The sequence below is a fragment of the Mixophyes fleayi genome, chromosome 1 (genome assembly GCF_038048845.1).
Source record: "Mixophyes fleayi isolate aMixFle1 chromosome 1, aMixFle1.hap1, whole genome shotgun sequence".
Lineage (NCBI taxonomy): Eukaryota > Metazoa > Chordata > Amphibia > Anura > Limnodynastidae > Mixophyes > Mixophyes fleayi.
The window spans coordinates 204197430-204223567 of record NC_134402.1 but is presented as its reverse complement, the minus strand read 5'-3'; the positions used below and the strand labels follow the sequence as shown (position 1 = coordinate 204223567).

Sequence of the window (26138 nt, the reverse complement as noted above, 5' to 3'; positions counted from 1 at the left end):
CTACTGCTGTTATCTGCTATCTGGACTCCTGCAAATTACTTCATTGTATTCTCTACTGCTGTTACCTGCTACTGGACTCCTGCATCTTCAACCATTATACCTGGTACTTATAGTTCCACGCTGCCTGTTGAAATCTACTATTGCAGTTACCTGTTGTTTCTCATCTGCACATTGAACTGTCTCGTGAGTTACCTTGTCATCTGTGTTTGTGAATAAACTCATTATAACCACTTATCCCCTCTCCGTGGTCATACCTGGGAAATCGTGACCTAAAGATATCCTTATTTATATCCTAAGCATGTTTAAATTGTTCTACTATATTAACCTCTACCACATCTGATGGGAGGCTTTTCCACTTATCCACTACCCTTTCTGTGAAATAATTTTTCCTCCAATTTCCTCTAAACCTACTTCCCTCCAGTTTCAGTGCTCGTGTTCTAATACTTATGTTCCCTTGAAGAATTTTTCCAACCTGTACCTTGTTAAAACCCTTGATATTTTTGAGCGTTTCTATTCTGCCCCCCCATTCCCTTCTCTGCTCCAAACTATACCTATTAAGATCAATATACATATTAAGATCTTTTAGTCTTCCCAAGAAAGTTTTTGTGCTGTAGGCCATGCACCATTTAGTTACCCTTCTTTGTACAGTCTAATGTTTTAGGAGTTATGGCCTCCAGAACTGATCACAGTATTCTAGATGAGGATGTACCAATGACCTATACACTGCTATTATTACTTTCTTATTTCTGGTACCGATTCCTCTCCCTATGTAACCAAGCATCTGACTTGCCTTTCTCATTGCTTTATTATTTTGCTTAACTGCCTTTAAGTCACCTGAAATAGTGACTCCTAGATTCATTTCCTTCTCAGCGGTTTTCCATTATAGTGCCATTAATACTATATTTAGTCTTTGGGTTTTTGAAACCCAAGTGCATGATTTAGCATTTTTTAGCAATAAACTGTAGTTACCTCACTCTTGACCATTCCTGTAGTCTATGTAGATCATCAATCATTTATTTTACCCCTCCTGGTGTCTACCATGTTGCATATCTTTGTGTCATCTGCAAAAAGGCATACTATCCCTTTAATAATATGGGCAGCACGGTTGGCAAAGTGGTTAGCACTTCTGCCTCACAGCACTGGGGTCATGAGTTCAATTCCCAACCATGGCCTTATCTGTGTGGAGTTTGTATGTTCTCCCTGTGTTTGCGTGGGTTTCCTCCGGGTGCTCCGGTTTCCTCCCACACTCCAAAAATATACTAGTAAGTTAATTGGCTGCTATCAAATTGATCCTAGTCTCTCTGTCTCTGTCTGAGTGTGTATGTTAGGAAATTTAGACTGTAAGCCCCAATGGGGCAGGGACTGATGTGAATGAGTTCTCTGTACAGCGCTGCGGAATTAGTGGCGCTATATAAATAAATGATGATGATGATGATGATACCATTTGTTATGTCGCCAATAAAGATATGAAAAAGCACTGGTCCAAGTAGAGATCCTTGAGGTACCTTTCCCTCCTGTGAATGCACTTCATGTACTACAGCTCTCGGTTTTCTATCCTGCAACCAATATTATCCATTCAAACATCTTAGAATCCAATCCCAAGTTTCAAGTTTATTTAACGGTCTGCATAAGCTACAGCTATGTTCCTCCCTCCCCTATTTATTACTTTAGTCCCCCAGTCAAAAAAAAATGTATAAGATTTGTTTGACATGATCTCCTCCCAGTAAATCTATGCTCTTTGAGATCCTGTAATTTACTGCATCTGAAATATTCTACAACTGTTTATTTTAAGTGTGTTTCCATACATTTCCCCAACACAGATGTATGGGTCTCTGGTCTGTAGTTGCTCGCCTCTTCATTGCTTCTACTTTTGTGCAGTGGGACTACATTTGCTCTTTTCCAGTCGTCTGGAATTTCTCCTGTAGCTAGTGACTGGTTGAATAATTCTATTAATGGTGTTAATAGCACCCCTTTAAGCTCTTGGATGTATCCAATCTGGCCCCATTGATTTATCCTCTTTCAGTTTTGAGAGCTCTGTTAGGACCTTTTCCTCTGTAAATGTACTTGGATCTACATCATTTTTATGAATATACTTGCAACTTAACTGTAGCCCCTTCCTCTTTGCGTAGTGAACACTGAGCAAATTGTCAAGAGCCGCGGAGGTATGTGGCATCCTGGAGTGAACTAGCAGCCGGGCGCGTGCTTTAGTTTCTATGCTCAGTTATTATCCTTGTGGCATAGATGTAGGAGGGTGTAGGGACATCCTCCAACACCAGGGGGAGCTCTCATATAATTTAAACTGGTTCATTTATATTTTTATACATGATTCCTGGTTTATGTTATTACCTATGCTAGTTCTAGCTAGTAATTAATTAGTTGCCTCCTGAGGCTGATTGTCAGTCCTGTCCTTCTCTGTCCTGATTGGCTCTTAGTACTATTTAAGGCAGTGAGGTCTGAGCCTCACTGCCGGTTATAGTGTCCTGTCTCCAGTACTGCTTCCTGCTCCTGTTCTTATTTGGTGTGGGACCTGTGATTGATTACCCGTGTATGACCTTTGCCTGTTCCTGGACTCTGAACCTGTGCTTCTGACCCCGATCTATTGCCTGAACCCAGATTCTGAACCTCTGCTAGTAATCCTGATCTTACTCCTGTCCCTGGATCCTGAACCTGTGCCTGTGACCTTGACCTTCCTGCCTATACCTGACATATCCTCTGGTGCCCTGTCCAGTCTGCTGACATCTGGCCTGTCGCTACTCCATGTGCAACCTCCTATACCTGTGCGCTACCGTGTAAGCAGGGCCGCCTACAGAATAAAAAAAAAAAATCGGGCCCCCGTGCCAACCGCCCCCCCCCCCCCCATGAGCAACACATACTTACCTGGGTCCCGCCGCTGGTCTCCGCTATTCTGTCTTCAGCCTGGCTGTCACCGTGACAGCCAGGCACCAGGATCCGATCACAGGGGTGGAGGATTCATTCCCCCTGCGATCATGTGATTTGCCTGTGACAGATCAGCGGCGGGACCCAGGTAAGTATGTGCTGAGCTGTTGCACCGGGCCCCCTGGTGAGCCCGGGCCCGGTACAACAGTACCCCCCTGATGGCGGCCCTGCGTGTAAGCATAAACTCATACTACTCTGAGCATAAGACCTGGGAGCATCTGAGTACCTGTGAGCACAACCAGTCTCTACGGGAAAGGCGGCTGCTAAAGGTGAAGACCTCTTCTACCTGTTCTATGAGATAATGCCGCACTGGTGGCCATAAAGCAAATATAATAAGATGATCTGCTATTACCTTGTCTCTCTCAACAAGACTCTCACCCTGTCTTTAGTCTTATTATTCCTCCTTTTGTTTTGCTTCTTTACCTACTGACTGGGCCATTTGCTCTTTAGCTTGTGCCTTTGCACACCTGTTTATCTTTTTAGTCTCCTTCTGTCTAACAAGATACACCTCTTTGTCTTCATTAATTTGAGTCTGCTTATATTTCCTAAAGGCCATATTTTTTGCTTTCACAATACTTGCTATTTCTTGTGAAAACTGCACTGGCTTCCTTTTGCTTTTCCTAACCCTTTTGTTACAAAGGGCTGATCATTTAAGTATAGCACTTTTTATTTTTTCCTAGCTCTCTAGCACTTCTCTGAAGTTCCTCCACGCTGACAAAGAGTCACTTACACATTTTTCCATCTCTACGATGTAAGCATGCCTAAAATCTAACACCTTTGTTTTTGTGTGTTGAGTTGGTATCTGTCTTTAAATTAAAACAAACTGCTTGATGATCACTGCATTCTAAGTTCTCAACCACATTTGCATCAGATATTTTGTTGTGTATTTAAAACACAATCAAAGCGGTCAGGCAGGATTCTCTGTTTGCCGCTTAGCCGACAGGCACATGCATATAGTGTGCAGCTATGCATTTTAGTTTTAGATTTAATGCTTCTATTAGCTTCATAAACCATTTCTGTGTGTTGCAATTTAAATTACAGTATAGTGAATGTGCAAGAATGATGAATATAATTACTTCACACTTCACAAAAAAACCACCCTAATGAGTTAAAATATCAGAAATGTTTAAATATCATATAACTATGTATTTATATAAATAAGATCACATAAATATACCAGCTTTCACAAAGTGCTTGAAACACATCATTGTAACATCTATATTGTATTTGTTTTTCTCATTCCCCATACATTTTTCTCATTCCCCATATATTAATCAAAGAATGCTATTAATATTTTATATTAAAGTTACATTTTAAAACAATCTACTTTTCATGAAAATAAACATGATTAATTGTTTTATTAGGACCAGTAACATAACATAATTTTCTTTTATTCACTTTAATCTGTGCTGTATGGTTTGGTGCCCCTTATTTTCTGAAGACATAAGTTGAGGAGACTGAATGGGTAACTCACTAATCACACTTCTATGAAGCTAAATCTACAATTATATTAAAACCCAAGAATCATAAGCATATGGGGCACCATATAATACAGCAGTAATTCCAGAAAAAGAATATTATCTATAACTGTTACTAGTCCTTTTAATTATATAATGCTATAAATATGATAAATTGAACTAAAAAATTACATTTGATATGCAATATTTAGTTTTACTCCCATACTTGTCTCTCTGTAGGGCTCTAAGTGACAGCATGAAGAAAAGGAAAGAAAAAACAATAATTAAGCTTACTGCAACAGTTGAACATAAATAAAGAACATGAGTAGGTCGTTGATATACTGGAAAGGAAAATAAACTAATATTTTAAACTTTAATGTTCAATTAACAACTGCCACACCTTACAGTTGCTAAATCATTTGTAAAAATTGCAGTGTGAATGCCATAGTTTTACATTTGCGACTTAAAAATGTAGATAATATTTTTCAGAATTGCACAAATTTGTTTTTTATGATTGTTATTAATATAATTATTAAAACGGATATTTTTTCTGGCATCGCATATTGTCAATTTGCCAATTTAAAAATACATTTGCTTTATTTTAATACATGAATATACGGTATACAATCTAATCAAGTCTTTTGTGTATGTTAATTTAAAATTTAAACATACACATTGAAAAATAAGAAACGATTGAAGAAAAAGGTAAAAAAGCAGGAATGAAATGAAAGGCCAGAGGAGAGGTTGACATAGAGGATAGTATTGAAAAAAGAAAAGAAAATAGGATGAGGGGGCGAAACCGGAGATAAAAAGTAGAAAAAAAGAACAAGCTGGAGTAGAAGAATTGAGAAAGATGGAAAATGAAATGCAAAATAGAAATTTTGAAAGCAAAAAGAAAGATAAAGGAAGAACGTAAAAGGAGAATGAGAGGGCAGAAATAGAAATAGAGATGGAGAAGGAGGATGAAAAAATTTTTTTTTTATTTAAATAGAAAAAAATGAGTAGGGAGAGAATGAAAAGGTAGTAGACACAAAGTACAGTGTATAGGAGTTAGAAGATATGAGGAGGTAAAAAAGAAAGAAGAGACAGTGATGAGGAGAATGAAGAGGATAGGTATGAGGAGAAAGGAAAAAGAAAAAAAAAAAAAAAAAAACACACCTTAACTAGAAAACAAATTAAATATCAAAAACACAAATACGGGTATATTATTATTAACTTTAACTTTACATTGAAGTGATGTATATACTCTTCCTAAAAAAAGAATGGTCCCGCAACACTTAACCACAGTCCCTCATTTATAAGCGTGCACGCCATTTTAGCAGACTCGCCATAGTACTTGCGTTAAGCAAAATAATATAGCAACAGTACTACTGCATTGCAGCAAAAATAGATCCTTTATTGCGCAAATTCCCAGCAATATTTTACTTCTATCTTCTGAACATAGTGTGAAAATGAATATGATTAAGGATCATGGCCTGATTCATGAAAGTACTCTTTTTTTTACTTCAGTTTTCTCCTGAACAAAACCATGTTACAATGCAAAGGGTGCAAATGAGTTTTTTACATAAGTTAAATACTGGCCTTTTTTCCTAGATCAACTTTAATTTTTAGTGTACAAATAAGCTATCAAGTATTTGTATGCTACTTGAAAAAACAGCCATTATTTTCCATATGAGCAAAATAATAAATGAATTTGCTCCTCTTGCATTGCAACATGGTTTTGTCCAGAAAACTTACTCAATGTTTTTGCTTAACTTTCCTAAAGTAATCAGGCCCCATAACATTTTAATACACTTTGGTTTTTTAATATGTTTGCATAGCTACAGTATGTGTTAGTGCAATTTATTTATATTGTTGTACAGTTTGTGCATTTGTATAATTAAATAAATTATGTCAGTAATTATGCTAATTGCATTAAACATTTAATTAGGAGATTTTTTTTACATAGGCTTCACACATCATTCATTATGGCTTGATAAAGGCCCTGTATGGACTGAATGTTGCTATTTCATTTGGGCAGTACCTCATTGCTTGTGCAATTCAGTGGTTCTGTTTATATTTTCTTCTGCTTATATATGCTCTTAACCAGTGGTCAAAGTGGAAATTTAGTAGTGGCAGTATGGACATTTTAGAAGTGGAGTTATGGAAAATGTAATGGGAATGTAAGTTAATGGAATTTAATAGTTTTACAATCAAAGCAGTAGAAGTGGCGGTGTGGCATACCACTGTATACACCCCCATTTTGACCACAGCTCTTAACAGATAAAATGATTCCTCATTCGGGATTTGTTTTTTATTTAGATCTTTGAATATCAGATTTCTGAAAATTTGTAATTAAAACATTTCCAAGTGATAATAATTGAAAGTAATTTTCTTTAGATTAAAACTGGTTGTGAAAAACACTGTAAATGAAATAAATCTCTCAAAGTTTAAAATGTTCCTAGAAAAAAACCAGATTATCAGTCTAGTGCAAAGTACACAAAATAGGCCTTATACATATTTGAACTTGATATTTGCACTTTCACAATGCATTTCTGTTTGTACATATGTGCCTAGTAGTCCACTTTGAGGATATATAGCTGCACTCTCAAATTCCACTGCCAAAGAAAACTACTCTTTGTGCCTATTTTGGTGGGATTGCAGGTCAAGCTGGAAATGTGCATGGCAGAACGAGTAATAAGTTAAATGTAGGAAATTAATTTCATATACTATGTGCAATAATTATTTATTAATGTAGCGATCAATCTGCACAGTGCAGTTCTTTCTATTTTTGTGTGTATGTATTATTTCATATAGAGGAGCATTTGGTACCACAGTTTTCCTGCACCAACCTGACAGAAGTCTCTCACTACTTTGTGCTGTTGGGGATCCTTACTCCTTTTACTATTATACTCGGCGACTTCCTGTTACCTCCATCTGACTCTCCAAAGACTGCCTCCCAGAAAATCTGAAACTCATCTCCTGCTGCTATAAACATTATGGTGATCTGATTCTGCTAGAGGTTGTGTTATTTTTCCTCATTTCCAAATTAAGGACATCCCAAGCAGGTGTTTAGTGATTACTCGTAAACATTGTTTACTTTCCTTCCTGAGAACTGCTCTGTTTATGTAGGAAATTGATATGCCATCTATTCACTTGTCACTCGGGAAAAGCACCCAGCAACATTATTATTCAGCCACAGACATAATTGGCAAAACTGGACGGAATCCAGAAGCCAGATTTCACAAGGGCTTGACAATATGGTTGGAAGATGAACACAGAGGCAGGTCAATAGAGGTCATACTCCAACCGCATTTACCAACTTACCCAATAATGATGCAGTCATTTTGGGACCACAATTACACTGTGACAACTGATTTAAGTTTAATTAAGTCCAGTTCGATATTTCTTAAAAATGGATTGTGTAAAATTCTACACTGAACATGAAAAGCTACAATTTGCTTTATATTGAGATCCTGGAAGGCTAACAAAGTCCATGTGGTGAACTGAGACCAGGGGGTAAATTTATCAAGCTGCGGGTTTGAAAAAGTGGAGATTTTGCCTATAGAATCCAATCAGATTCTAGCCGTCATTTTGTATAAATCACTAAATAAATGATAACTAGAATCTAATTGGCTGCTATAGGCAACATCTCCACTTTTTCAAACCCGCAGCTTGATAAATTTACCCACAGATATCCTAAAGAAAAGAGAATTAAAGGTTCTCATCTATATAGTGAACATGTATTACACTGGACTGGGAATGCTGATGGAATCCCAAGAGCTCAGGTGAAGGAAGAGTTAGACAAAATTGGTCAGAAACTTTCTGTTACACTTGGGAATGCTGGTAAGTTGTGATGATTTGATACATCAAATAAATAATAATAATTTGGGTAACATTATGTAAAAAATTACAACCTGTTGTGATCAATCTCAAATGATCTGTTGAATGTAATTAAAAAGCTCAACAACTGGCTCAACTGACAGAATGAAAGAATTGCAGTATGCAATGGGGGAGAGAGATATCAGATACCAATGGCATAGAGAAGGCCAAATTATTATTATAAGAAATACCAGTTTGCAGAGAACATATGTCTATTTCATACCACACACATCTGTCCTATATGTCTCCTGATGACAGTAATTCTAATTCATGGCTAATAAGTAAAAACGTAAAGCAAACATTTATAAACATCTTGATGTATTTAATGCAGGAGTCAAACTGTGATAGTAGGCCGAGATAATGAAAACACAAAGAAAAGGTGAGATGTGGAGATAAATAGTATGGGAATACATGACGTTGTAGTACTAAAAAAATAAGTAAGATAATTGGATGTAGTAAAAATCATCTTCATAGAAAAAAACAACAAAGGCAAGGGCAAAATAAAGTATTATCCGGAGGAAAACGGACTCCGGTAATGTCCATACTGTGTCGTATAGAAAGGGACACAATATCCAGGGTGTTATAGGGAGCTACTGTACAACAGCATTTTACTGGTACAGCAGTAGAAATAGGAATTTGACAGCAAAGCCTAATGGTAGACATTTTTTTCTGGACAGGTGACAAATTACATTTCTAGCGATCGCATGATGAGGCGTAGACATCAAAAACTGAGTTGCAGAGTTTCAAACATAACTGCCAAAGTAACATAAAATTTCACTTGAATCTATTCTCTAAATGCAGAGTACACTGGAGAATTTGCGGTCATAACAGAATGTGATTAGCGAGTGCCAGTCATAAAAAAAATGCTCCTTTATTCACTGGCAAAATGCCCAGTGGATGGTGTTGGATTATTACAGCCACCCGTCATAAATATGGTTGCCACAATGCCTGATATGATAACAGAGCTTAAACCCTTCTCCATAGTGTATAGATTGATTGATATTTCGAATGCCTATACCTTATAGATTTATAACCAATATAAACATTTAGCAATACACATTTTGGGTCTCCTTTACAGTTGGATGTATTTTGTGCTCAAGACTAACATGCGTGTATATGTTGTCGCACGTATATCAAGATATGTTCAACTCAAAATCAGCAGTATTTCTACAACAGACGTACAAATATGTATTCTTACACCCTACAATAGCATAGAAATATAGCTTGACCTGTGTTAGTAGTAAATGTCAGTGTTTTTAAATGCAAAAGTAAAATTTTCCATGTTAAATGTAATGAAATACAAATACCCCACAACAGTTGTTTATCACATTACAAATCCACTGGGAATCTTCTTTACTGTATGAGACAAATAAGTAATGCAAACCTTTCTCTTCCATTTGCTTGGACCTAATCATCATTTTTCTCTTTCATCCCCAGATATGTAACATCAAGAAATACTGTAACTCTCATCCTCTCCTTTATCTGAAGCTCATTTTACCTTAGTACTGTGTTTTTTTAAAGTGTGTAACATAATTTTGTTAATATTTAATACTATGTTAGAGTGGTGATCATTGACGCTTTGTTTGTAACAAACTTAACTACACAATTTCATACACAATCTCTTTCTCTCACCTTCTTGCTATAACAGAAACATGGCTTACACAAGCAGACACTGTCTCGCCTGCAGCCCTTTCACATGGTAGCCTCCATTTCACCCACACCTCAAGACCTGGTGAGGAGGTGGGGTTGGATTACTGCTTTCCTCATAATTGCATATTCACAGTGCTTTCAAATGTCCCAACACTCACGTTCACATCTTTTGAAGCACATGTCTCTAGACAAAGCTCGGTCACTGATTTCCTTATCACACCTTTTCCCCTCTGGGATCATCACCTCATCAGCTACAAGCTCTCCGCCAGTACTTTAAGCTCTCTGCTGTCAAAGTCTACCAAACCTCCTCATACCTGCAGAAATTTTCACTTTATTGATTTTCAACAGTTTTCCACCTCTCTGCAACACATTATCTCCCTAATTTCTACATTCTCCTCTCCTGAAATGGCAGTATCACATGTTCACCAAACCCTAACAGGGCTAGGCTCAAGCTACTCTTCACAATCTTCACAACTTTGATGTCAGCTGTGGCACACTAAAGTAACAGCGACATCTTCAAAAACTTTTTCATAAAGAAAAATGTCATTGGCATAAATTTTGGATTTCTAATGCTTTCCTCACATATACTGCAATCTACCACTCCTATCGAAATGCTCTGCCAAACATATTTCCAATACCTCATCTCTGCTTAGGCTTCTAATCCCCAAATGGATTTTTAACACATTTAAATCTCTTCACAACCCTCGCAACCCAAACCCTCCAACTTATCAGTACTAAAACTACTGCTATAACTAGGATGAACTTGCTTTCTATTTCAAGGACAAGATTGAAAAGAAATGAAATGGTATCCTCAACACAACCAAATAAATTCCTTCTCTGCATCCTCTGACACCCTCTCTTCATGTGATCCCACAAACAAAGGTAAAGTATCTACTCTCTTCATATCTTCCTACCTGTCCTCTTGATCCTATACTTTCACTAGTCAATCCCTATCTCCTGTGCTCATTCCAACCTTAACTAAAATCTGTAATCTCTCCTCTTTCTACTGGTACTGTTACGCCATTATTCAAGCACTCAGTGATTAGTCTATTTAGGAAAAAAACTAAATTATACTCTCAATTTTTAATCTCATGCCCGCCAAAATTCTTGAGAGAATTGCCTACACTCACCTCACATGCTTTCGTTCCTCACACAACCTATTGGACCCTCTCCAGTAGTTTTTGTCCCGAACATACCACAAAGACCGCATTGACTAAGGTTGTAAATTATTTAATCCCTGCTAAATCTGGTAGTCATTTCCCACATCTCATTCTCCTGGACCTCTCTGCTACAACTGACACTGTTCACTCTCCTCTTATGCAAACACTACAATCTTCAGGATGCTGTTCTAACCTGGTCCTATTAAGCCGCTTTTTCAGTGTTGGTTTCTCTGGATCCAGCTCCTCTCTGCTTCCTTTACCAGTACCACAAGCCTAAGTCCTAGATCCTCTGGTTTTCTCTTTCTATGCCACTTCTCTAGGAAAACTATTAAACTTCTTTGGTTTACAGTATCATCTCTATGCAGATGATACCCAAATGTATCTATCCTCTCAGGATCTATCACCATCTGAGTTGGCCTGCCTTAGTAAATGTCTTTCTGCCATTTCATTATGAATTGCCACCTCAAACTCAATATCTGAAAACAGAGCTAATAATATTCCCACCAGCCAAAAGAAGTTACACACCTGACATTTCTATTTCAGTTGACAACATGACAATACATCCTACCCCACAAACTCAATGCCTAGGTTTGATCCTTGATCCAAATTCCCTAGCACTTTACAGTTGGGAACAAACACAGTAATAAAACAATACTAGGTAATATAGACAGACAGAGAGGTAAGAGGGCCCTACTCGCAAGATTACAATCTATGGGTAAATGGGAGTTGGATACATGAGGTTAAATCTACATTTCAGTCCAGCCAGATTGCAAAGGTAAACCAGTCATACAGCAATGTTGGTCAAGGTGTCAGAGGGTTGTTGTCTTGTGTGAATTGTATAAAGGGTGGTAATAGGGTAACCTAGTGAGGTTAAGAGGGTGGTTGAAAAATATTGTAAGCTTGCCTAAAGAGTTGGGTTTTGAAAATGCTTCAAGATTTGTGTGACTGGATCACTTATAAGTAACTTATGGTATAAATGTATTTACAGGAAATAGCGCAGGGTGCTTATTTATATAATTGCAAATACACTTTTTTTTTATATTGTGCATATTTTGGTAAGGGAAATCATTATTTCTGAGAACAGGGAAGAAACTAGTTTGTTTTAACCTTGCTAGAGGAAATGCATTATTTCTGATGTATATATCGGATACAATAAGCCTTTGTTCAGGAAGTATTTTGTGTATCTTGGTGTAAGGAAATGCCTTGTTTGGTGTTTTGCAACATTTCTTGGGGAGTTCTTTTTTTGGAGGAAATATGTATTCTGCAACTGTTGGAAGAAAGCACCTTTTGATGTGAGTGTCCAATACCGCTAAAAATAGCATGTGAGGCTGTGTCTAAAACTGTATAAAAAGAGAGATCTTGTACACTGAAATGTATTATTCTGAGGTTACATCTGACCTGACCACTGATACCTTTAATCAGTGGAACTGTGCTTATCAGGACACATGAGCGAAATAAACATCACTCTCTGCTTTAAGATCCTGCTTGACAACTTCTTCAGTATTGCTGTAATCCTGTGACCTACAGATTAGACCCCAAATCTAATCCGTCCTCCAGGTGTTCTGAAATTTGGACCCAGCTCCTACTACCACCACTCTGTCTGCTACCCAGCAACTCTGGCCAGTGTGATAGGCCAGGGGGGATCCATCTACAACAGCCAACAGCCTGATCCATAGTAAGCGGTCAGGGGTACCAGCCCAAGTGTACCAGCACGGGAGACCACTAGCGGCGACAGTTTCCCGGAAGGAACGTGGTTCTGGATGCCATAAAGGAGTTCAGTGGTGGCAGCAGATCCTCCTACTGCGACATAGTATTCGTGAATAACGAAAGGGGACGGTGGCAAAGTAAGCTCAGCCGGAAATCGGCGACTTGGCAGCTAAAATTTTACATTTCCGGCGAGTTAAAAAAAAATCACTATATAATACATTTACCCCCAGAAGTCTTATTGTGTGAGGGAAGGAATTCCATAGAGTGGGTCAGCTTGAAAAAAGTCCTGTACACAGAAATGGGAAGTTGTAATGAGAGTGAATGAGAGACGTAGATCTTGTGCAGACTATGATACTGAAATACAAAGGAATGTATTCGTTTTCCAAGAGAAGTGGTAGAGATGGAGAACAGCAGATGATCTAGTACTGAGCCTTGTGGTACTCCAACTGATAAAGGAAGTGGAGCAGAGGTGGATCCAGAGAAATTAACACTTAAAGAGCGATTAGAAAGGTAGGATGAGAACAAGGACATAAATGTCTTGAAGATCTAGGGATTGTATGGTTTGTATGAGAACATGGAATATATAGTAAAGGGGGCGCAGTATCCAACAGGGATAGATATTAAATAACAATAGTCACTTGAACATGAATTAGATTTATTAATAACAATAGATCACACTTAAGACAATACACATCTAATAGTCAATACTGACTGGGTGCCCAACCAGGTATGGGTTAAAATTGTGATCACTAACAGTACAAATAACAGTGATATAAAGGTCACAATAGCCTCAAACATTGAATGACAACATACATTAATTTAAACATATGCACTGTGGTCCGGACCACATAAGTGAGGCTAAAAGATATAATCTGTGGTGTTATGTGTCACAAAACTTCTTTGCAGAGTCAGAATTATATGTACATACTCCCGGACAGTACCGAATCAACTCCTTATAATTGTAAGAGCTCCTCATTCATATAAGTGCATAAACATTCTCCTAAGTAGCTCTTGGTTGGAACGCTGATGATTGCGCTAGCCTAGCTAGCTGGAATCCCGAATCAATAAACACACCCAGGTGTGTATTGTAGCACCCGGGTATGAGTGCAATAGCACAAACCAGTTGAGACACCTTAGTATCTAAGCGTATCTGTAGAAGTTATCCACATTCGTTAGGTATGTTACTAATAATGAGCCTTATGGAAATAAATCCTGATTCAGCGGTGCTCAAATGCCTATGATCTTCCACTTCAGAGTAAAGCCGTTCATGTTTGGCTTATAAGTATCTGGCGGAGCATAAACACAACCTGCCCAATAAACAATTAAAAATCGTGACGCTATTTTAGTGCACAGGACTTAGCTTTGTTGGTCATTCATGCACCGCAATGGTCGGTTGTATGCTGATACTCAAGGAGATAGTCCGAACAGTCTCTCAAGTGTTACCCCGGGTTAGAAAGGGCGGAGTCAGCTAGTCAGCTGATGTGAAAGGGGACCAATCTTTCTCTGTGAGTGGCACGGTTTCATCAGAGGAATGTTATCATTGCATTTGCCACATACTATTTAAAGCCGATTGACAGGTCACGTGACGACCTTCGGCCAATTAGAATGTGATCCCGATCATCCCTTTAATTAAAAACGATTGTGCAAATAAATTAGTATCAGGGCAATCATAATGGCCAATATGTATACATGTATTCATAAGGGGAACAAGAAGAAGTTCCCCCAGATATAATAAGCTAACTGGAAATATTACAGCATATCTGAATCGTTCAATCGATTCCGTAAATAAGCCACTGCGTGCACTTTTGGATACATCTTAAACATAAATAAACATAAATGCACATAAAAAGCACATAAAAAAACACACATAAGGAAAGAGACTTGAGTTAGATAGTCCCAAAATGGACAGCCACTAGGGCTGTCATCATTACCACAACATCAATTCAATAGAGCCAACCTAATTGAATTAAATAAAATTATAGGAATATATTATTAACTAAATAAATAAATTAAAATAAATAATTAAAATAGTTGCAAATTGGGCTGCAGCCCATAAAATATCCCGGTGGTCTCCCATCCGAGAGCCAACCGGACCTAGCTCTGCTTAGCTTGCAGAGATAGTAGTTGGAAATCCAACCTGAACAGAATAACTGTAATGAAGTTTGCATTGATTTACGCATAAGAAGAAATAAAGTTATAATTATAATTACTACTCAACCCTATTGTATGCATGCATTTGGACATGCGTGTGTCACTCACCGGACCGTGAGTGCCTCTTCACTGGTGCGTGGCTCTCCAGTATTCCTGCCAGCACCTATCCTGAACTGTGGCCGTCCGCCATCCTGATGGTCTGCGCATGCACAGTTCCTAAGAACTCTTCTGACCTTTACTTTTAGTTAATTGGTTGATCGGGCAACGCTCCCTATTTAAAGCACCTGTGTTCATTACCTCGTTGCCTGATCTTGGAGTCTCATTCCCTGTAAGTCTCTGAAGTTGTTCCTGTGTACTTCTCCGTGTCTTCAGCTTCCTGCTGATTCCTGCTCAACTCATTGCCGGTTTCCAGACCGCTTCAAGTCTCCTGTGTTCTACTATGTCTTCAGTTCCCTGCTGATTCCTGCCGGTTTCCAGACCGCTACAAGTCTCCCGTGTTCTACTCGTGTTCGCTATCTCCAGTGATTTCTGCATTGCTCATCGTTGTTCTACCCATGTCAAGTTCTCTGCCTGTGTGCTGACCCGGACCCTGATTACCGCTACCACTCACCTGTGGTTTCTTTACTCATGCTGGCGTGCAGCCGCTCAGCTGTTCCTGTATCCTCTCGTGGACAGCCTGCTCAACTGAACCGCGGTATGCTTACTTTCTATTGACTGTATTCGTTTACTGCATATCCGCTTGGACTGTTCTCCACTTACCCACGGAATCCTCTATCTCCCTGAGACTGTGTTATTACTCCGCATATCTGCTGGGAAGTTTACCTCTTTGTTCAGTCGTGAGATACATATGCTAATTGACCTTCTACTATTAGCCTGGATTCCAGTAGTGAATTTGTCTCTGTCAAGCAGCGCCTGCCACATCAACATAGACTTGTGCATATTGTTTGGAATCAAGTTCCTTGTGCTCTCAGTGTCTACATTCTCTGTTTCCACTCATCAACACTTGTACACCTCCTCACCTATTAAGCAGTGGTACAACTTGCTATACGCAGACCACTGACTTCCTCGCTACCTACCTGCACCTGGACAAGTCTTCTCACCATAAGCAGTGGTACAACTTGCTATACGCAGACCACTGACTTCCCTGCTACCTACCTGCACCTGGACAAGTCCTCTCACCATAAGCAGTGGTACAACTTGCTATACGCAGACCACTGACTTCCCCGCTACCTACCTGCACCTGGACAAGTCTCTTCACCTTAGCAGTGGTACAACTTGCTATACGCAGACCACTGACTTCCCCGCTACCTACCTGCACCTGGACAAGTCTCTTCACCATAAGCAGTGGTACAACTTGCTGTACGCAGACCACTGACTTCCCTGTTACCTTCCTGCACTTCTTCATGTCCATCAAGATCCTCGTGTTCATATCTACCTAATCATTAACCAGATTGCTGCTAGTCATTGACTTTTCTATTTGCATCCTCTCACCATCTGCTGAGTCATATGTTCCGCTAGTCACCCTGCTACCAGAGGACCACTGTGTAACCCACACTACTCTGGTAAGATCATCATCTGGTGATATCCTGGGCAAAGACTCCTAGTGCCCGTGACAGCGTGTATGTACATGTATATGCATACTAGGATCTCATTAGTAAACAGAATAAAATATAAAAAGAGAAAAAAAGAGAAAAAGAGAGAGAAAAGGCTTACCCACTAAAAATCTAGATTATATATTGTTCAGCTCTATACTATCATTAGGAAAACCTGGAGCTTGGAGAAAGTGCGAGGGGCTATTGTCTGAGTAGCATTACGTCCGTAAGTACGGTGACTCCATAGTTAAAAAAAGAGATACACCCAGCGATGCCAGTACAGTAATATTCGGACTTGAGCAGGCATCCTTGAGAATGATTATCATTCTTGGGAGGGTAAGGTTGTAGACCAAACAAAGTGCTGGGCGTGCTCTCACATACCTCAGTGATTATATCAAGTAGGACTAGTTCTCTTCCCACTAAATATTCTTGAGGTACCCAAACTATGGGTGGGAGGTCACTAGGGGAAAAAGTACGACACCTAGGTCCCTTAGTCTGAAGTCTCCCAATGCTTTGCAAGCCGATCACTGTTAAATCTGAGTATTGGGAGACTGAGAAGAACGAGCAGACAATAGCCCGCCCACAAGTGTTGATGAAAAGAACTGATGACATTATTAGAATTGTGTATATTAACGCAAGCTGAAGGAGATTGTATATGACATTATTGATAGACATAGGATGATGCTATTGATGAACATGAAGTGTTTAAATGTATTCTGAGCTTAAAGACATGCTTTGGACAGAAGAACCTGTTAAACTTGAAGAACTGTAGTAGAGAATTCTGTATAGCTGATACATGTTCTATTGTACCTTGTACCTTTCCAAATAATGTATTAAGTGTTTTATTGCACCCTTCAAGCTCCAGAAATGTACGGTCTATAGTAAAAGAAGAAATCGTTTTGAGGATTAAGACTCTCTCCTATGATAACTTGTTTAGATCTACAAACAGCGTAGTCATACCCCAAGGGGGACTCGCATTACATAGCAATGAAACGTGGTACTGAGATCCTGCATATAACATCTTTTAGGTGATAGTTTATTGTACTATCAAAGGGTGGAACTGTCGAAGTCGTATAATTGGATGAACGAAAGTATATTGGTTAATATTGTTTTGCCGTGCGTTTGCGATGCGTACGCCACATAACACAGATCCGTACGTCACCTAACAAAGCGCGTGATGCGATCGCACAGTAAAATACGCACGCACACACTCGCATTACAACATTTAGTTATTTATATAATTCATATTCATATTGGTTCCGTTACACTGTAATTTATGAGCAGATAGCATTTGGTTTATTATTAGTTTAGATAATAAGATTATATGTGCACTTCAGTGATATATATGGTTCAGGTTGTGGGAAAGGTGGCATGTCTGGTATCATACTGAAACCCTATTCATCAGCAGCTGTCCGGTGCAGTCGGCGAAGAGATCGCACATTGCATACTTTAGTTATTGATATTAAGGAATGAACCTTTGTATGATGCTGGCCATGAAAGGAGCAGACCCCCTAGAGGGACGACCCCCACCTTTGGATTCCTTTGATTGAATCAGCCTATGACCTGTTTGCCCTGGAGACACCCTTTGTCTGGACCTATAGAAGCAAGCTACGTCATTTGCATTGTTTTCTGTAACACTGAATGAATATATATATATGATCACAGCTGCAGCTGCCAGCCAGTCTACTCTGACCACAGTTATCTAACAGATATACTGTTCCATTGGGACCCATGGAAGCGCAGCGATTGCAGCGGTATGTAAGTATTTATCTTTTGGTATTGGCTGTACTGTACTGTATCATAATATAATAATGTATTGAATTGTTGACTATTTACATCTGCTAAAATAAATCACTTTGTGCGTTGGAAACACATACAATCGATTGGGCAATGCTTATTTGAAAACGATAGAATTACTTTAATAAGACCCATACATTATCATCATATGTCAATACTTGTAGAGGCGGCTCTTTAGAAGGTCTCCAGATTAGAGCAATCAAACAAATAGATATTACCCCCAGAGGGGGAGACAGGTTCAATCTCTTATGCCGCAGAGAAGCTTTTTGGATATTCAGATTGAACACTATGGTTCCCCGAGGTCTAAATGATAGTATAGAGCTGAACAATATATAATCTAGATTTTTAGTGGGTAAGCCTTTTCTCTCTCTTTTTCTCTTTTTATATTTTATTATGTTTACTAATAAGATCCTAATATGCATATACATGTACATACACGCATGTCCAAATGCATGCATATACAATAGGGTTGAGTAGTAATTATAATTATAACTTTATTTCTTCTTTTACGTAAATCAATGCAAACTTCATTACAGTTATTCTGTTCAGGTTGGATTTCCAACTACTATCTCTGCAAGCTAAGCAGAGCTAGGTCCGGTTGGCTCTCGGATGGGAGACCACCGGGATATTTTATGGGCTGCAGCCCAATTTGCAACTATTTTATTCATTTATTTTAATTTATTCATTTACTTAATAATATATTCATATAATTTTATTTAATTCAATTAGGTTGGCTCTATTGAATTGATGTTGTGGTAATGATGACAGCCCTAGTGGCTGTCCATTTTGGGACTACCTAGCTCAAATCTCTTTCCTTATGTGTGTTTTTTTATGTCCTTTTTATGTGTTTTTATGTGCATTTATGTTTATTTAGGCTTAAGATGTATCCAAAAGTGCACGCAGTGGCTTATTTACGGAATCGATTGAACGATTCAGATATGCTGTAATATTTCCAGTTAGCTTATTATATTTGGGGGAACTTCTTCTTGTTCCCCTTATGAATACATGTATACATATTGGCCATTATGATTGCCCTGATACTAATTTATTTGCACAATCGTTTTTAATTAAAGGGATGATCGGGATCACATTCTAATTGGCCGAAGGTCGTCACGTGACCTGTCAATCGGCTTTAAATAGTATGTGGCAAATGCAATGATAACATTCCTCTGATGAAACCGTGCCACTCACGGAGAAACGCGCCAAGATTGGTCCCCTTTCACATCAGCTGACTAGCTGACTCCGCCCTTTCTACCCCGGGGTAACACTTGAGAAACTGTTCGGACTATCTCCTTGAGTATCAGCATACAACCGACCATTGCGGTGCATGAATGATCAACAAAGCTAAGTCCTGTGCACTAAAATAGTGTCACGATTTTCAATTGTTTATTGGGCAGGTTGTGTTTATGCTCCGCCAGATACTTATAAGCCAAACATGAACGGCTTTACTCTGAAGTGGAAGATCATAGGCATTTGAGCACCGCTGAATCAGGATTTATTTCCATAATGCTCATTATTAGTAACATACCTAACGAATGTGGATAACTTCTACAGATACGCTTAGATACTAAGGTGTCTCAACTGGTTTGTGCTATTGCACTCATACCCGGGTGCTACAATACACACCTGGGTGTGTTTATTGATTCGGGATTCCAGCTAGCTAGGCTAGCGCAATCATCAGCGCTCCAACCAAGAGCTACTTAGGAGCCTGTTTATGCACTTATATGAACGAGGAGCTCTTACAATTATAAGGAGTTGATTCGGTACAGTCCGGGAGTATGTACATATAATTCTGACTCTGCAAAGAAGTTTTGTGACACATAACACCACAGATTATATCTTTTAGCCTCACTTATGTGGTCCGGACCACAGTGCATATGTTTAAATTAATGTATGTTGTCATTCAATGCTTGAGGCTATTGTGACCTTTATATCACTGTTATTTGTACTGTTAGTGATCACAATTTTTACCCATACCTGGGTGGGCGCCCAGTCAGTATTGACTATTAGATGTGTATTGTTTTAAGTGTGATCTATTGTTATTAATAAATCTAATTCATGTTCAAGTGACCATTGTTATTTAATATCTATCCCTGTTGGATACTGCACCCCTTTACTATATATTCCATGTTTTGTATACTGGTAGATGCAGATATCTATCATAGGGAGCTGCGGTCCAACATCACATATTATTGATTTATGATCCCTAGCGCCTAAATATCTTTTGTATTGTATGAGAACAGAGTGATCAACAGTGTCAAATGCAGCAGAGAAATCTATGAGAATTAGGAGAGAGCAATGGCCTGTACTTTTAGCAGTGATCAAATTATTGACAACTTTAGTCAAAGCAGTTTCTGTGCAGTGTTGAGTACGAAAGCCTGACCGAAGTGGATCCCACTTTAAAAACCCCCCTCTTCAGGCAAGATAATTCCTCATTCATTCTCTTATCCTTCCTAGGATACCCTATTACCACCCCTTTACACAGTTCACACAAGACAAATACCCTTTGACACCCTGACCAAAATTGCTTTGTGGATGAAAGTAAAGAAGTCCTGATGCGCTCAAATACTGATATATTATAGGAGTGTGGTGTTTGGATTATGCCCCTGAGAATGGTGGAGGAATAACTTGAGGTGTGCCTATGAGTGGCAGTGTATAATGCAGGACAAGTTAGGTAGGGTGACCTATCAGGATCCTAGGAAAATTAGGGTTGGCAGGTACAGCAATACGTAATGCAACAGATGTAAATACAATAACACATAAATTGTCTATGTTGCAGTTAATGATGGGTGAACAGGGAATCTGTAACAGCTGCGTGTCGTCTTGTGCAGGAATACAAATGAGTGAGCTAGGGATCTGGGTCTGTGACACTGCTGTGTCTATGCAGAGATAACATGGAAGTGTGGAATAGCTGTGCAATTACCTTGCAGCGCTATGTCAAGCGCGTGTGAGTAGTATAAGAGATGAGTAGTGGTGTAGAATAGCTGTGCAATTACCTTGCAGCGCTATGTCAAGCGCGTGAGTGGTGGCATCCGTTAGCGATGATCTATTGCCTGATGTCGCCGTGTGTTGGTACGGTTCTGGAACCGACTAACTTCAGTTGTAGGAGAGCGTGAGGTTCCCTGGATGGTGTTGTCTCTGTTGCTGGCCGCAGTGTCGCTCGTCCGTGATGGGATCTACAGGCGCCGCTTGAGTGACGTCAATTATTCGTCGGGATCTGTTTAGCGCTGGTCGAACGCGCATGCGTGAGATCGCAGAGGGAAGAATTCGGGAAACTACATGGTGAAGTATCTCAATGAAGTTTATTACAAGTGTAATGCAGCACTTACATGGGAAATACTTGGCAATCAATGGAGGGATATGCAGAAGTGGTGTATCGCTCCGACGCGTTTCGTCCTATGGACTTTCTCAAGGAGTGAGTGGGTGGGAATGAGAGGCCGGTATTTGAGGGGGTGGAGGTCACCTGATTGGATGGGCACTCTGTGTGTTGATTGGTTGCTAGCATGGAGGAGGAGTTGCTGGAAATAGTACAGCTGGTGGATATGGAAATGGAAAGGAAGCGTGTATTATTTGTTGCTGAATTGAGGGATGTGAGATAAGGTCAGATGGGAATTGTAAATGATACTGATTGTGACCATATCTACCATTGGGATTTAAAAATGAGCATGAAGGGTAGAGTGACAATCTAAATGGCGATTGTCTAATGTTGACAGATGGCGTGCTGGTTAATGGTGCAGGATTGCGGAGTTAGTTGGATGAATTTTTGTAGTTGCGGTGATGGAGTGGATGGATAAATGACTTGGAAAAAGTGGCTGATTGAATATAGATAGGCGAGGGAATGTGGGAAGGGGGCGAATATGATAAGGAGGTTGCAGTATTGAGGCTTGAGGCTGCATAAATGTGAGGACATTTAGTGAGTGGAAATTGGGTGTACTAGGAGGTGACAGTATCTTAGCCTTGCTTAATGGATGGCACATGTAGGTTTACGGAGGATTGAAGGATAGAGTCTATTGATGACATGAATTAGCTTGATCAGGATAATAATGGTTTGAGATCAAAATCTAAATTTAGACCTCTGGGGCTGAGGGTTTTCAGGTTAAAGATCCAAGATGCTTCTTCTTTGTTAATCAACTTTAGGATGTCCCCTCCTCTCCAATTCTTTTTGATTTGTTTGATGGCTGTGAAGGTGAGACCTTCGGGATTGGAGTTGTGGACTCTGTGGAAATGTTCGGGCACGCTGTGGAGAAGGAAGCCCTTCTTAATATTGCGTATGTGTTCGTAGATGCGGGTTTTTAATGGTCTGATCGTTCTCCCTACATACTGTAGGTTGCATGTGCATTCGAGGAGGTAGATGACATTGTTGCTGTTGCAGGTAATGAAATCTTTTATTTGATACTGTTGTTTTGTGACTTGAGATAGAAACTTGGTGACGGGTTTAGTGGAGTTGGTGTGCATGATTTTGCAACCAGTACATCTGCCACAGTGGTAGAATCCTGTGGGAGGTGATGAATTGTCAATAGTTGGCTGTTGTTGTTTGGAGGGGGGTATATGATTGTGGACCAGGGTCCTGTGTAGACTTTTTGCTTTAGTAAATACTATTTTAGGTTGGGTGGGCAGAATATGTTGCATGGTTGGGTCCCTTAGTAATATGTTCCAGTGTTTCTTGATGATATTACTTATTTTGTTGGCTGCTGTTGAGTATTGGGTGATGAAGTAAATGTCATCTGAGGCGGAGGTGGTTGGCTTATTATTTAAGATGGGTGGGGGGTTTTTGTATGTCATCAGTGATGCTCTGTCTGATTCCCTGGCCTGGGTAAAAGCTTTGTTTAACGTTGCAGCTGGGTATTGCTTGTCAAGGAAATGTTGTTTCAGTGCCTCTCCTTGTGTATCGTAGTCGTTAAGATTTGAACAGTTGCGGCGTATGCGTTTAAATTGACCCAGTGGGACACTGGAGAGCCAGAGTGGGTGGTGGTGGCTTGAAGCTAGGATGTAGCTGTTTACATCTACTTTCTTGTGGAATGTGCGTGTGTGAATGGATTGGTTGTGTATGAATATCTCAAGATCCAGAAATTCTATTTTAGATTGGCTTATTTGGGACTGGATCATATAGTCCACTAAGCAATTTTACCTATGCAATCTGGCTGGACCAATATGCAGTAGCACTTGACCTAATTTATCAAACTCCCATTGTAGTATAGATTGTAAGCTGGTGGGCAGGGCCATCTCAACTCTCTGTCTGTACTATCCAATCTTGTTTATTATTTTGTTTGTTCCCTACTGTAAAGCACTATGGAGTATGCTGGCACTATAAAAATAAATAATAATAATAATGGCCACCACTTGATATGATACAGCCACAACACTAATGTATGGAAAACTATCAGCTAGAAGGGTCAATACACAAGCAGCAACCAGGAACAGCTAGATAGTGATGATAATCATCATATACCTTACACCAGGCCTGTAGTACCCGCAAAAGATTTGCCTTTTAAGAAACTTTTCTGGAAATACATCCAAGCATCATTAGGTTGCATCTCCAAGCAACACTTACATGAACATGCCCTAACTGTAGTCAAGCTAGGCCTGCTTGCTCCACTATTGCAACACCAGGGGGTAAATGTATGAAGCTTCGATTTCTGCAAGGTGATGGAAATTGGCGACTTTGCAGGGGGAATTTAAAGCCGTGATGGCTTGTAAAGGCAAACTTGCCTTTACAAGTCGCCGATTTCTGTCGGTTTGCAGAAATCAGAGCTTCATACATTTACCCCCAGGAGTAAATAGGCCTGAAGTCTAAGATATAATAAAATCTATATATGAATGCATTTTGGCATACACAGTATGGGAATGGGTATATATACACACACCTCTAAACGAAGCCCTCTGTAGGAATCCGCAAGGGTATAAGTCCAGTCTGAATTACTTTCATAACTGCATAGTTGACAAATTAAAACCCTTTCCTGAACCAGACTACATTATAAAGTATGTTGAGGATATTTATAAACAATCTGATGTAAAGAGAACGAAATGCCCTGCTAAACGAGCTTTTAACACTTATTGAAAATGCAGGCCTTAAACTCAATCCCACTAAAGCTCACATAATGAAAAAGTATCCTTTTTGGTGGTAATACTTCCAAAGGGAGGGTGGGAGGTTCTCCCAAATAAATATTAAATCACTACCAAAGCCAAAATCTAAAACAGCACTGGATTATGAATAAACTATGTTAAAGGGATTTGCAAAAAAAGGCAAATAAAAAATATGACTTACTGAAAAATAAACGAGAAGCAAACCTTTTAGACTTTAAGGACATGAACAAACCTTCAATACTCTACAGTGTATTCTTACCAAAGCTTCTGCCTTAAGCAACCCACATTCCAGTTTTCTTTTTAAGCCTGCCTTTCTACAAGAAATAAAAGAGAAATGGGTACCAGTTGAATACCTTTTAAAATGACTAAATTCATTAGAGTTAAGATTTAATGATTGGGTCAGGAGTCATTTGGCAGTAAATTGGACAGTTCTCTTAGCAGAAGAAAATACTGGAATTCTCTAACATTAATCTCAAGATCTAAATAACCTTATTAGACTATCCTCACAAAATGGTAGCCCGATCTAACATCCATAAACATGAATGATACATAATGCCATATACTTAAGGAGGTGAACATCAAGAGGTCAATGTATTAAGGAACAGATTCGTCAAACTGCCATCAAAACTCGACGAGATTTGCCTTTATATTGAAGGCAAAGCTCATCGATATTCTGTGAATTTAGCCTTTAATAAAATTGGCAATCTAAATATAGCCGTCACAATTCATCACCACCATTTATTTATATAGCACCACTGATTTCACAGCATGATACAGAGAGCTCACTCACATCAGTCCGTGCCCCATTGGAGCTTACAGTCTAAATTCCCTAACATACACACACACACACACACACACAGAGACTAAGGTCAATTTCGATAGCAGCCAATTTACCTACTAGTATGTTTTGGAGTGTGGGAGGAAACCAGAGCACCTGAAGGAAACCCACACAATCACGGGGAGAACATTCAAACTGCATACAGATAAGATCATGGTCGGGAATTGAACTCATGACACCAGCGCTGTGAGACAGAAGTGCTAACCACTAAGCCACCATGCCGATATCTGTGATTTGACAGATCCGCTCCTTAATACATTTTCCCAAAAGACTGTTTTTAATGACACAGGACATTTTCATGTTATTGGCAGGAAAGGAAGACCTAAAAAATTGGGTATATGTCATGCCTTGTGGTACTTACTTAAAAATTAACAAATTCTAATAAAAAAACCAAGAAGTTTCTCTGCCCCGTGGGCAGAACTAGAAGTAGTGACAAATTTGATTCTGCACTTCCACTCAGATCGAATAGCAATTTTATCTGACAGTGCTTATGCTACCAAGCCATTGACTGACCTTTATGGCATTAAAGACTAATCAATCATGCTTTTGAAAAGCCCTTGTGTATAGCTTAGTGCTTAGAGACATATGAGAGAGTAAGCAAAGAACCACAAAGAGTGGTCATTATGAAAGTTAAAGCTCATCACAAAGCTCATGCAATTTATGTAAGAAACAAAAAAATAGATGGGCTTGCCAAATATGTGGCATTGATAAATGTCAAAACATAATGGTGAGGGAAATTTGATGGAACAAAACTATGATGAGCAAAACAGACTTTTTAGAACCTGAACCTGTACATATAGCACTGGTACAATGCTTAGTAGCAGAACAAGACATGCATCTCAAAATTACATTTTGCGTGATAATCTCTTGTTAAAGAAGACCTCAGAAGAATTATATCTGTGGT

At 39.2% G+C, this 26138-nt stretch overlaps 1 protein-coding gene across 9 annotated transcripts in view; it reads right to left on the bottom strand.

Moving 5' to 3' along the window:
• Nucleotides 1-26138, bottom strand: part of ADGRL3 (adhesion G protein-coupled receptor L3) — a 958921-nt gene that overhangs the window by 44183 nt on the left and 888600 nt on the right. For 4 of the 9 annotated variants that reach the window (XM_075204791.1, XM_075204784.1, XM_075204783.1 and 1 more), the window contains one exon: nt 4621-4638. The exons of the other annotated variants lie outside the window; for them this stretch is intronic. In XM_075204791.1, the coding sequence (XP_075060892.1) occupies nt 4621-4638 (18 nt within the window). The remainder of the gene's footprint in view (nt 1-4620; nt 4639-26138) is intronic. 9 annotated transcript variants of the gene reach the window in all.